The 14,465-nt window shown below is 40.0% G+C and overlaps 1 protein-coding gene across 1 annotated transcript in view; it reads right to left on the minus strand.

Moving 5' to 3' along the window:
- SLIT3 (slit guidance ligand 3) overlaps positions 1–14,465 on the minus strand; it is a 534,144-nt gene that overhangs the window by 62,426 nt on the left and 457,253 nt on the right. The window contains exon 26 of the mRNA XM_059825130.1: positions 12,968–13,092. Coding sequence (XP_059681113.1) covers positions 12,968–13,092 — 125 coding nt within the window. The remainder of the gene's footprint in view (positions 1–12,967; positions 13,093–14,465) is intronic.

Raw genomic sequence — 14,465 nt, forward strand, 5'->3', positions numbered from 1 at the left:
ACTTTGTTTCAAGGACAGGCAAGAAGATATGACTGTCTCAGCAATTCACAGAAAGAGGATGAAGGTCCCTCTGTGTGCAATTCACAGAAAGAGGATGAAGGTCCCTCTGTGTGCAATATTTTATTCCTAGAGCTTTTTTAAGCTGCAATAAATTTTTGTCTAATCTGATAAGAAAGCATCAGATCCAAACCACTTTTATGTATTTTCTCTCATTTTCTGTAGGAGACGAAAGGATTAGGTGTTGAAACATAAAATTTCTGCAACTAATCAGAATACGTAGATGTCCAGAGTCCAGCTGCCTTTTTAAATCTGAAGTACCTCAGCTGGTCCAGATGTTATCTGGGCTGCTCCAGCTCCATATTTCAGTGAATGAGAACAGAAACTTTCCACCATACTTAGAAAGTGTCAATTCTTCATTTCATACTCAACAGTAATTAACCGTACTGGGCATTAGTGTATATACAAGCTGTTCCTCAGTACTGCTGTGCCAAATTCTAGCCTTTACAAGTATCCAATACTGGAAAAAATTACATCATGATTAGTAAAACACCCAAGAACAAGTAGCAATAATTAATGAGGACCAGAGCAGGAAGAACAAAGGCTAGTATGATAAAAAAGCATGCATTTGCTTTGACAGTGTTTCAACCACTGCAATGATTTTTTTTTTAATTAATTTTCACAAATTAGTATTGTCTATGGAGATGGAAAGCTTTATTCAAGATCGCATGGCAGAGATTTGACCTGTGTCCATTTTGATGTGATCCTTCACCCGTTTCTAACAGCAGTGGGCACAGATAAGAGGCGGCAGCACGGAGCTCGCCACAGGCACAAGGTATCATAGAATACCAGGTTGGAAGGGACCTCAAGGCTCATCTGGTCCAACCTTTCTTGGCAAAAGCACGGTTCAGACAAGATGGCCCAGCACCCTGTCCAGCTGAATCTTAAAAGTGTCCAATGCTGGGGAATCCATCACTTCCCTGGGGAGATTATTCTAAGGGCTGATTGTTCTCATTGTGAAAAATTTTCCTCTTGTGCCTAATTGGAATCTCCCCAGGATTAACTTGTACCCATTACCCCTCGTCTTTTCCACGTGACTCCTTGTAAAAAGGGAGTCTCCATCTTCTTTGTAGCCACCCTTTAAATAGTGGAATGTGGTGATAAGGTCTCCCCTAAGCCTTCATTTCTCAAACCCAGTTGTCTCAGCCTTTCCTCATGTGGCAGGCTTCCCAGTCCTTGGATCATCTTTGTGGCTCTTCTCTGGACCCTCTCCAGCCTGTCCACGTCTTTTTTGTATAGCGGGGACTAAAACTGAACACAGCATTCCAGGTGTGGCCCGACAAGTGCTGAGTAGAGTGGGATAATGACTTCTTTATCTCTGCTGGTGATGCCCTTGTTGATGCAACCCAGCATCCTGTTGGCTTTCTCTGCCACAGCAGCACACTGTTCACTCATATTGAGCTTGTTGTCTGCCAGGACCCCAGGTCCCTTTCAACAGAGCTGCTCCCCAGCCGGGTAGATCCCAGCCTCTGCTGCACTCCTGGATTATGTTCTCCTGGGTGCAAGACCTTACATTTGTCCTTGTTGAACTTCATAAGGTTCTTGTTAGCCCACTCTTCCAGCCTAGCCAGGTCGTCCTGCAGGGTGGCTCTCCATTACGAAGCATCTACTTCCCACTCAGTTTGGTATCATCAGCAAACTTCATCAGGGTACACTTGATCCCATCATCCAGATCACTTCTGAAGATATTAAACAGCGTTTGGCCCAGTATTGATCCCTGGGGGACCCCACTTGTGACATGCTGCCAGTTTGACAAGGAGCTATTTACCAGCACGCCCATCAGCCAGTTCCCCACCCACCACACAGATCACATGTCTAGACCGTAACGCATCGGTTTCTCTAGGAGGAGGCTGTGGGAAAATGCATCAAAAGCCTTGGAGGGATCCAGGTAGACAACCTGTTTTTCTCCAGGGATTCCAGGTAGACAATCCAAGTAGAAACCTCCTAGTGTAGAAAATTATCACTGCTGACTGCAGTAGAAACATGATCCAGCCAGTGATGAAGACACCTGCAGACAGGCCGAAGTCTATCCAACTTGAATGGTTTGTGAATAGGAGACCTCTTTCCAGCTAATTATAGCCTACAATGTTCTAAAGCATGCTGGAAAAATGAGCTATGCAAAAGAAATACCAGTTTATTTGAGTTGCTAACAATATACAACGTGTTCATAATAAATTTTCTTTAGATGGTCTATGTAAAGAACAGATGGTAGTGTTCATGTGTTTAGTAAAAATACTAGATGAAGACAAATATAGTTGATAGAGACTTTAAATTAAGAACTAGGAAATTTTCATAAACAACTTAATTATCAAGCTTTAAATACAGCTAAAGCTTTTAGGGAAATCAGACAAAATTACCAGCTACAAAGATACTGTATTGCAAACCTAGTCCTTCACATTCCTTAGTGGAAGTAATGCATCCGCATCCAACTTGCAGTCTCACAGATGTTAATACGCTTGTCTTATGGGTGTCTTGGTCAGAAGTTAATAAGCAATCATTACATCAAGGGAAAGGGCTAAGTACATCTTCCACCTCATGACAGGCTTGAAGGAAAATTCACAGAAAGAAACTGAGAAGTACAATGCGTTCTATGAGTGCGCATTCAGGAATGTCATTCAAACAAGTATCTGCCAGCTCTAAAATTTTAACCTCCTAATGTTGTGAAATTAAGAAAAAGTGGACACTTAGAGCCATTATGTATAGCTTTGCTCTGCTTCCACAGAGCTTGGGAAGTATTTTATTAAACACGGTTTTCTGAACAATTCTGATGTATGCTGATTGCTTGAGCGTTAAAACGACACCTGCATGTGCCAGTGGGACTCGTTCGTACATTCAGACCTGCAAAGGTCTAATAGCAGAGTGAAGGGTTAAATATGGTGTGTAAACAAGACATGATTCCTGATGCTTCTTATAAAAGAATGAGATGAGAAGGGATGAGAGGAGACGGGGAAAAAACATCCAGAAATAATAGAAGACACAGACACTCAGCACAGAAAGAGCTTAAACTCTTCAATGGATTTTTAACTTGAGTTTTGCTTCTTTCATGCTTAGTAAAGTGAAAACTACGATCAAAGGTTTTCCTGAAGTTGTGGCATACAGCTATCCAATAAGGTACAAACTGATGCTACAGTCTTTTACCTAGTCTTGTCTTTCACCATTTGAAACCTTTATCCCTCTGTCATAAATAGTCAAAATTGGAGAGTAAACTGAAATATTCCCAGGGCAGGAAGGGAATGAGATGTCTCACGAACAAAGTTTTATCACATAAATCTCAGTTCCACTAGAAAATTAAGCTAGGAAAGAAGAATGAGGTATTCAGCAGTTTCCCTGTAATAAATACATTTAGAAGCCATAAATACAAAGGAGAAGCAAGAAGAATTTTGCATAACTGACCAAGGAAATACGATGCTATGAATCCAGCTACACAGCCAATACACCCAGAATTTGCTATAATGAGATCGTGAAAAGGAAAAGTTCTAGGTGTACTGCAAATCTTAAAGCAAGTTATGAAAGTTAGTGTGCCATCTTATGCTAATTGCAGCATGAAGGTCTTGATGGACAGCTCAGCGATCACTGCAAACACAGCTACTCAGCTTTGTGAAGGGAATACTTAGTTATCAAATAGTTAGAGATGTTGCAATCTGAGTGAAGAACGAAACTAACTTTAAAATAGAAAATTAAATTCTTTTGCAGGAAGGGCTAAAAATTACAGCACTGGGAATTACTCTACTGTAATTTTACCATTGGAACGATTTGAAACTGATTTCCTAATTGATTGCACTGATATTAAGGTATATTTAGACAGCTTACACACTGATATCTATATACAGTAGTATGAAGTTCTTCAGTAGATCCAGGTGATACTGTTTCCTTGTTTATGCTCTTTCTGGCCATGGACATAATGGCTAAGCCTCAATCTGGAAAAGATGTAGATGACGCTCATTGGCAAGGTCAAACAACTACAAGAGCTGGCAGGGTGTATGTTAGATCCATCTGCTTAGGCATATATACAAATTATTTGGCAAGGCATGGATGATATCACAGTAATTTTGGATCAGACTACTTTTAGATTGCCAGGTGGAAGTTGAAAGATTTTGATCATCTGTTGTTCACAAAAAGGCTGTGACTCCTCCTTCTGAATGCAGACCTTGCCACAGCCACCCATGCCTTGGATGCCTCTAGGTTAGAGTACACACAGTGGTGGTAAGTTAACCTTTAGTCATCTGTCCCAATGGGGCAATAAAAATGTACCTTCTGAGGATTGCTGTTTACAAGCCAATTAATTTAACATGGAAAAGTAATTAATTTCATCCATTTCTAGTTTTGAAAAAAGTTTTAAAATAAATTTGAATTTACCTAGACAATTCTGATTTCTTTCTTAGTTCAGTATCGTTGTTTATACAGCTGTACTTACATTGACACAACAATACAACAAACAAGTTTGCCTGCTGCTCACAAGCATAATGAGAAATACTATTTGCTAAATGGCATAGCAGCTAGATTATGAAAAGAAGATACATTGATATTGGTTTTGTTGCCGCCCCCCTGCCATTTGGCTGATTTAACTCCATCTGAAAACTTTCACAGTATTAGTGTCTGAAGTAAAAAAACAGATAATAGTTATTTATACCCCATCATCTTCAGCACTGTATAGTTAGTTATCTTCTATGCCATCCTAGCTTCATCTGGCACCTGATTAAACAATAATTGGGCATGGCAGCAGCACTTCTTAGTGACTTCCTTGTCCTTGTTAATAAATCACAATTGTCAATTTATAGAAAATTAGGCGAACTCTGCTCTCTGAAGCCTCATTTTATTTAAATCAGAAAGATTTATGATCCTCCAGGGTATAATACACCTTCCATTACCTCCATAGCCAGTAATCAAGAATATGCCTGTCAAAGTCAAAGTGCAAGGATTCATCATATTATTTTTTAAAATCTCTGGTTCTTCTCCTATGAGTATCAAATTTAATTCTCAGCGGACATCTGAGGTTTATTTTGCAATTACATTCATTACCACGTAAATCCTGATTGCCCTTCTAAACCTCTCCTTACACAAGCACTTTGGGTTTCAATGGTCTTTTGGGCTTTTAATCAATGACAGAAGATATGTCATTCATCTATCATGGAGTCAACTCACACAGCACATATCTGAACTGAGTCCAGAGGTGCCAAACTGGATGGGGCAGGTGCTGTAGAGCTTCCAAGTTACTCGATCAACTGCCTGATGCAGATCACTGTGACAATGTTTTGGGAGATGCAGACAAAAATTAGGGACACTGAGAATAGTTGATTTTGCCCAGGGTTGCCTCTGTACTTAAAATCCAAACCAAAATATTTGATGTAAAAAAGACATTGAGTATTTTATATGTAGTCTCTAATTCAACCAATATTCATGAATGAGAACAATGTTTTCAGTACCCTCAAAACACTTAAGGGCCTATTTATTTTAAAATACATGTTGCAGTGACAACAAAACTTTCCCTCTCAGGCTATTAAAAGCCAGTGGCTCTTTTTTAATGTGAACACTGTAGAGAAAGTTAAAAAGACTGGACTTTTGTATAGAAAACATAATTCCTATTAATAAGAGATAAGAAATAAAAGAAAATATAATTGTTGTATTTTGAACTTATTGCTCAAGGCAATTAACCTTTGCCTAACAAGCTATTGAATGCAACCTGCATGAGAGAGGAGGACACATGCAGGAATCCAACAAAACCTAACATGAGGCAGGGCCTATGTGATTAAAAAACCTCTCCAAAGCACTCACTAGATTTCTGAAATAAATAGAGCTAAAGATGCTGGAAGAGTTACAGTCCATGTGAAGAAACTTCTGCTGGTGTTTCCCTGCCTGTTAAGGATGCAGGCTTTTGATGTGGAACAGTTCTGTACTGATAAAAGGTCTCACGCTGAAATACATGTTGTACCAGCAAAAATGCCAGTATAATATCTTTCGCTTGCGGAAGCTGTGTAAAGCTGCCCCTCCAAGGCTTGCCAGTTCAGAGATACCAGCAATCCTTTCTGGCGTAAACCAAGACTGTCATTTGATAGCGGGTTGAACTGTGACAGGTAACCCAGGCAGGCAGCGATGTTTTTGGAAGCAAACATACAAATGAATTTTTCAGACTACTAAAGAAATCAAACATGCCCACTATGATAATGAGCAAGAGCACAACTTTTATTTCAGAGGTGACCAGATGTACGAGGAGGGGACCCCTGGGGGGCCACGGAGACAGGCGTCTGCCCTGCGCCAGCTCAGCATTGGAGCCTGACACTGTCAGCAATGGAGTGCAGAGAGCTTTGGTAAAACTCTACCTGCAGTGTACATGCACTTACCCCTACACAGTAATCTATTAATTCTCAAGCTAGTCTGGCATTATATCATTTCTATTAACAGGAGAGAGTTCACTCTCATACGATAAAGAAAGTTTTCTTTTCAGCTTAGCCTGCTTACAGCAACATCACCAATTCCATCATCTCCAAAGGAAAGGGGAAAATAAGGCAATTAACCTCCTAGGACAACCTCTGTTCATGTTCTTGGACAACAAAAGGAACCCAAAAGCCATATTGTCAGGTACAGTCAACGCAAAGAAAGCCTCAAGGATAATAGATGACAGACAATCACAAGAAAATCTAACAATAAGGATTTTCAGCTGTGACCAACTACTTCAACTGATTCAATTATGCAGAAATGGTGGGACACAGAAAGTTAAGAGCTGGTTAAAGAGAACTTGATTAAGCAGAGTTTTAGTAACCAGCAATCACCTGAAAGACAGACAAACCACAGAGGAAGAAAAATTGTTATTTAGTGTAATAGGACCATGCAAACATAAGAACAAGAGCCTGAAATTCAGACTAAATGCCAGTAAGAACTTCTCCTCTACCCTAGGAAAAGAAAGATTGGAAGCCTGCTCTCTAAAGGCATTTAGAACAAGACCAGAAAACCAGTAGCAAAAACAAAGCTGGGGGGGAATAATCCACATTGACAAAAGAATGAATATGATGGTGCCCACCTGTGGGTATGGCTTACTATTCCCTTTAGCTACTTCTCCTGACGCAGCACTGAACAAACACGGCAAATGCTTGAAGGTGCTTAACATCTGCTTTCTTGTTAGCCTAACAAAAATGGAAATACTTCTTCAGAGTTGGCTTTATTGTTAAGAGCCCTCATTAGGGCATGCCACAATACATTACTATGTTTTTTATAGAGCTTGTGGTGGGTGTATGCATGCCTCACCACCTTCAGCCAGGAACTGTGGTGGTAATCCCTCCTTAAGCCTTTCATTTTTATGCTCTTCTAGATGTAAATCTCCATTTTCTTTAGACCTACTATAACAGAAAGGACAAAAAGAAAGAAACACAAATCTGACTGATGCATAGTAAGTTTTACGGAATAAGCACACACAGGAAAATACTGTGATTTCTGCAGTTTTTTTCTGCCCTAGGAGCATTATATGAAATTATAACCACCTACTGCTGACACTGGTCTTTGCCCTAAAATATCCATACATAAATATAGGTCTACTCATTTTATGTGGCCACCCATTACTTCTCATCCCTAAAGGCTTTCTGCTTTATTATACTAAGAGTGGAAAATGCTTCTTCAACATTCATTAATAATTATTTTAAGTATTGTTAAAACAAACAAATAAAAAATAGAACACCCCAGATCACATAAACACACACTCCAGGAGAATTTATCAGAATGAAAGTTTAAGGCAGAATCAGCAGCACTGATTTCTTCATATGAAAACTTGGCATTGGGCTTACATTCCACTGTCTGTCCCCCCGACCCTGACACTGGGAGAGGAAAGAGGCGAAGACAGAGTAACATGTGAAGGCAGAGACGTTTGCTCTCCTGTCTCACGTGGATGAGGGCACGCTGGTTTAAGAGTTTCTTCCAATTTCTCCTTTTGCAATTCCAACTCGGGGATTTCTTTGTACACTGACTGATGTATATGGGGACTTATATGCATATGTTAATAGATCCAAAGAAACAAAAGCATGGAGCTACATTTCCAAACAGTATTAGCCTAACAAACTAGGCATGGACTCTCACACAGCTGGCATGCATCAGCAGCCAAACGCTACACTCAGTTACATTCATATAACCCCACCCAAATCAGCATAACTGAGAAACTGGCCCATTGGAACAAACTTGCACTGTCTCGGCCTTGAGCTGTAAGAGCTGGCCAGAATATCTGTACATGAACAAACATTACCGTATCTATGTTTTAAGATCAGTTCTATGTTGAACACTCCTAAAACAGCCATTATTCTAGGACTCTGACGGATTATTCGTGTAACGCTACAGAAGTGCATCTACATGGCAAAGTGCAAATACAGCAAACTTCATTTGCCCATGCTCCAAGCAAATGCAAAGCCATGTGCACCCCCATGAGCGAATGATACAGTCAGTGCAGCACTGATGCTAATGGGGTCTGTACTGATATAACCTGCTCATTAGCCCTGTGCTAAGCAGTCACAGCTTCTGCTCAGCTACATCTACCCACTTAAGTGCTGGCACATTAGTTATATCTGTGTACAACACATGACAGACACGAATCCCACATATCCCAGAGACACTTTGTTCTGAGATTCCCAATTTCTAACCCTGTTTTCAGGGATGAAAACCTGGCGCAGGGGGTGAAGAGGAGGAAGAGCCAAATTCCTAGCAGAACTTTGGAGCCAGCTTCCTCACTAAATATCATTCTGGCTTCACTATAATGCCTCCCACCACAAAAGTCTGGCTGCAAAGAACACCATCTCTCCAAAGCCCAAGAGCTTTACCCAGGATTTTTCCAATTGTATCTGTCATTCTGGATGACTGGTGAAATTGCTTGAACCCTCAAGATACTGCAGTGCTGCTAGAAAAGTCAGGACACTGGCTGAACTCAACAGGGAGGTGAACAGAGTTGGATAGAATTCACAGAGCAACTCTACCACAGACATGCATCAGCATCTGTTGCCTGAAGTGGGGGATATGTGCTATACTAATTCTACCTATCTTCACTCTGCATTTCAGACCGCTTTCGGTAACAGCATAACCCAGAGTTGACAAACATCCTGCATCCCAACAGCTCAGGCTCCCATTTATCTGAGCACTCAAAGAGGCTGTGGCGATGCCTAGGCAGGTACTGCATTTCACGTTCCAGGTTGGCAATTTTCTTTCATGTCAGATGAAACACAGATGTATTTTAAACGCTCTTTCCTCAGTTCTACAAATAACTCTTTTAGGAAGAAAGAAAATTCTTCTCCTTCATTTGTTGTTACCTCAGACTTAAGAAAAAAAAAAGTATGAAAGACACAAAAATCAGCCAAAAAATCCAAAAGGGTGTTTTCAGGATACAGCAGTGGCAAAGTACACTGAGTCTTGGTTTCACTCACCTTAGTTTTTACTACAGCTATTCAAGTAAATCCTTTCTCAATGGCCTATTGATTGCAAGCTTGATTATTCTCTTGAATTCTAACACCCATAGACTTGATTTTACAATATCAATGGGAATACATAAAAGCCACACACTCTGCAGGATAAACGAATTAGTACGGTACCGTTATCTATTTACCAGCCACCAGCTGCACTCACACCCACTTGCACTGCAGGTGGCCAGCAGCATTTAAAGCAGAAGAAAGCTTCGTTTCTCTACTTGTAATCATACTTCACAATCTAAACCACACATATTATTTAAATAATCTTTCAAAGAATGCTATGGAGAAGAGAAAAAAAAAATCTCTGGATAATTACACCTATGTCTGTGTTTAATATGAAAACACAAGTTTCATAACATTAAGAGACATTTCCTGCCAGCACTGGTGGCACCCTGGGGCTCAAGCTTGTGCAGCCTGCCAGTCGCCGTAGGTGGCACTCTCACACCATCTCCCACTGTCTTTGGGGCTTCGTCCCCAGAAAGCAAGCGAAAAAACCACTGTTTCAACCATGGCTTACCTATAGCAAACACGTTCATCACCCATTTTAAGGAAAGCACAGCAGCAAAGATAGCTATCAGCACATAGCCTTCCCCATTCCCAAGTGAGCTATCTATACTTCTGTCATCAAACACAACTGCTGGCCCACTGGCCTCTCAGCTCAGGTGGTCCATGGGTTGTCTCACTTTTAAGTTTACTTAAACCCATCATGGGCAGCATTACACATTGCTAAAAGCCCCATAAGGTATGCATTCAATAGCAAAAACATTTTTGTGATCATAAAAGGTAAGAGATTGAGCCATCATCAATGTGATAATGAAAAATAAAACTATTGGCTTTTGCAACTACAGTTAGAAGTTCCCGATTCCATCAGGCCACTTGGCAACTGGCAACTTAAGTGGCCTTCTGCTACTTGGCCTACTGTTTTTTTTCTGAAGGCTAACATGAGCACAGGAACCCCAGAAAGCAGTCTGTAACTGTCTGTCCCTTTCCAGGGAACATTATAAAGCCGTCAGCTCATTTGAATGAGCTTACATTTGAAAAGAGGGTGGGTTTTTCACTTTATTGATGCACTCTTCCACACAGGATTTTTTCAAAATCTACATCAAACAAGGAAAAACAAATGCTGAGAGGGCAGATTTAGGGCAATTTATCAAGGTCTGGGAAATAGCTTCCAGATGGATAGAGCTGTTTGGTGCTGGCTGGTGAGAAGGAAGCAAGGTATTGTTATTGAATTAGCATGAATCTCTGGTGGAGAACTGCATGGTAGATAGAGTGCTCCTTTCATATGGTTTGCATTTGGACCTGTCAAATTTCATTTTTATTCAAAAACCTGTGGTAAAGACACGCAGCTCTTTTTTGCTTATTAAATTTCCACCAATGTTCCCTGTACTGTTATCCAGTCAGTATTTTTAAACTCTGCTCTAAGTGCCATGCCTGGGTCTGTTTGCTCTTTGCCATGCTTGGATGACAGCTTGGTGCTTACAAGCACACAAGTGGTTTTAGGTTTTACATTCACACACTGAATGTCACCTGAGAAAGTGTGTGAGAGAAGAGAAAAGCTGGATGCTCTATGAGATGTTTAAACTGAGTCATTTCAAGAGTTTATCAAAACCTTTCTAAATAAAACAATGCCTGCTGAGGTCTCATGTGCACTAGGAAAGCGATTGCTAATATAACTAGAGGATTATTCCTGATTATTCTTGTTGATAAATTCTCCCTTTGTAAACATGTCTTCTAGCAGTATAAATGCATCTATACTAGTGCATTTGCTAATACAGGAATACTATTTAAAAAAAAAAACCAACACGTTTCTACTTTGAACAGCCTCGTTATCTGTTCCATGATACAAGCCTTATAGAGTAAGACATACACCAAGATTTATGTATTTTTTCTGCTGGTTTGAAAGCTTTTACTTTTCAAGTTATCCTAACAGTCACCTAGTCCCATCTGAAGAACTCAACCTAGTTTATGTTAAACATCAAATTAAAATGACTGTTCTATTAACCTGAGGAGATAAACAGCCACAGTCTCTCTCATTGCAAAGACAAATCAGTTGTTACCAAGTAGTTAGTTTCAGTTGAATGAATTTTTGACAATGTGGTCTTTTAAGATCCTAGAAAAGTTGCTGGTTGATATGCCAATGGGTAGAAGGATTTTTAATCAGAGGAAATTTCTGATTTTTTTTCAATTATTTAGGAGAATTGTTATCATTCTTGAGTAGCAAGCGTGGGGGCACTGGTGTGAAATAGAAGAAACGAGCTTTACATCTTCCCTTTTCCAACAGTTTCAGGGATCTACCACAATTACTTTGTTACCATCTGGGATGTATTCTAGGCAAACAGAGAAGGGAAATGGTGATATCATCAGAACGAACTAAATCCTACCTGAAATGTAAGACATGAATACTTGTGTTTACCTCCCACATGTATGTCTGGTTTTGCTCTTCTTTTTTTTCCCTATAGTTCTTATTACTCTGTGTTTTATGAGCACCTGCTTCAGCTGACCAAGACTCTGTAAGAAATATCCAATGAGGCAAATAAAATCACAGTCTACAGGATACAACCTACTTCTTTGGCCATAACATCCACTCCCCTCCCGCCGGCTGTGAACAGATATGCCTCATTTATTACTTAATCCTTCAGCTGCTGACTACTCAGCTAGGTTTCCAGTTATATCAACTCTGAAACAAAGTCTTGGTAGCCTTACGCTCTCATGATGCAGTGGTAACAATCACTACTGAAGACATTATACATCACTACTGAAGAAATCGCATTCCTCAATGATAAGATTTTTCCGATTTTCAAATGTGTTATCAAGAAACTGACGCTGCATGCTCACAATGCTTGACATCTACAGGATTCCACATTTGCAGATCACTCCATGGACATCAGTGCTCAGAAGTCAGAGACAGCTGAACTAGTGGTTGTGTCTAATCAGTTATCACCTTTCTGCTAATCAGCCTGTGTGAGATGGATGCAAGCTAGCAAGTATCAACATTCTGACACCGTGGACTAAACTGGCCCTTAATTCTCATCTGAACTGCCTCCCCTTTGGCCTGGCAGCCTATGAAATGTTTATCTTGTTGCTGTCAAAAGAAAAGAAATGAAAAGGAAGATAAAATCAACTTGCCATTTCATATGGATGTCTACATCACAGAATCGGAGAATGCCCAAGGTTGGAAGAGACCTCTGGAGATCGTCTAGTCCAACCACCCTGCCCAAAGTAGGGTTAACTAGAGGAAGTTGCTCAGGATGATGATCTGTATAGTCACGGCACAGACAGAAAGAAATACCTTTCCTATTGCACAGGATACAATTTGTAGCAGGGCGCAGTTGAAAGGTCACACACAATCTGCTTGAGTAAGGGAGCTTTTGAGCTCAGTTGCCTGTAAAATTGACTTCTCATGGTACAACAATTAAGAAAACAGAAGGGATGGGGAACACTTTATTGCTTTTCATGTAGTTCATTTGTAGTCATACCTTGAAGCCAAAGGGGCAAGTGCATTGATAAAACTCCACTGGATCATTGTTGCATGTCCCATTGTTCTTACATGGATTGGAGAGGCAGGGGTTACACTTGGACACAACACTGATATCTACCGGCTCTGGAAAGGCAAAACACAGTGTATCAATGGAGAACTGGATTACAAAATTAATACCTCCCGTACTCACACATACATTTTTTTCCTAATGCAGTATTCATCCTGTGTTGGCACAACTCACATGCTGTGGGTACAACTTTACACAACAGCATGAGACTCCCAGGGATTAGAGAGATTTTAAGTACTTAAATCAAGTGCTAGGCAAGTCTCAATGACGCTTATATTCTCCTGGACATGCAAACATCAGCTCTGAAAAAACATGTTGGGAATCTCCAGAGAGTGGGCTTATATATATATGGCTTTCAGCAATTTTTCCTTCTCTCAGTGCTGGAAATTCTGCAATAGCAACCCCTAGGGAACTATAACATGACATTTCTATGGCTGGTAACAAGAATGAAAGTGCAGATGCAACAGCAGAAATGAAAAACATGCCTAAGAAAGATTTAGTTAGAGGCTTATGGGAATATTTAGGTGCAAAGTGTTCTACCATCCTAAATTTTAACAGAGTTCAAAACTTATTTTCTTCCTGTTCTGCCCAGAAGAATGACTATCAACATTCAGCTATCTTGGCAAAGTGCAACAAAGACAAATATGCAAAGATGTAAATGTACGCAGGTAAACATACATGGCCATATTTAATCCATTTGATAAACCACATTTTTCAACAGAACTCTTCCAGAGAGGTAGTGATGTTTGTGGGTGAGCAGGAAAATTAACACAGACCAAAACAATACTAAGTACATTTGGGGTACCAAGTCAATCAATATTTTATTGCTGAGATTTTACAGAAATCTAATTTATGCAGTTATATTTACAGTTAAAGAAATGGTGATTCTGAAGTGGCTAAATTTGAAATATTAATGAGTTAATGGCTCTTACATGTAAAAAATAAAACCTAACATTTTAAAAGGGCTTAAATTATATCAGGCAGTAAAGACCCTAAAATAATTTTCTCTCCTTCTTAAGGAAATACATTTTAAAATAACTTAATATTGGTCCTGTGTTAATCAGAAATGGGCACACAGCTTCTGTTATTGCATGATAAATGATAAGTAGTAGTAAATTGTGAAACATCCTGAAAGTGAAGAAAAGAAGCTTGTACTTGATGTTAGAGAGAAGGTGGAACTGTAGAAGGTTACCAAACTCAGGGATGAAAAAAATCCCTTCCAGTCAAGGATTTGCTTTGGACCATCCTGCATGAGATATAAACCCTCATTATTAACTTGGAATACTTGCACAGCACCAACAGGGGGTAAGAACATGACAGAAACGGGTACCAAGGAGTCTCAGCTGAAAAGCACCTGCAATGTAAAGGCTATATCCTGATCCTATACTGATGATGGTGTTAGCAGGGCCACTGACTGCAGAGTGCAACA

The sequence above is a fragment of the Gavia stellata genome, chromosome 16, assembly GCF_030936135.1.
Source record: "Gavia stellata isolate bGavSte3 chromosome 16, bGavSte3.hap2, whole genome shotgun sequence".
Taxonomy (NCBI): Eukaryota; Metazoa; Chordata; class Aves; order Gaviiformes; family Gaviidae; genus Gavia; species Gavia stellata.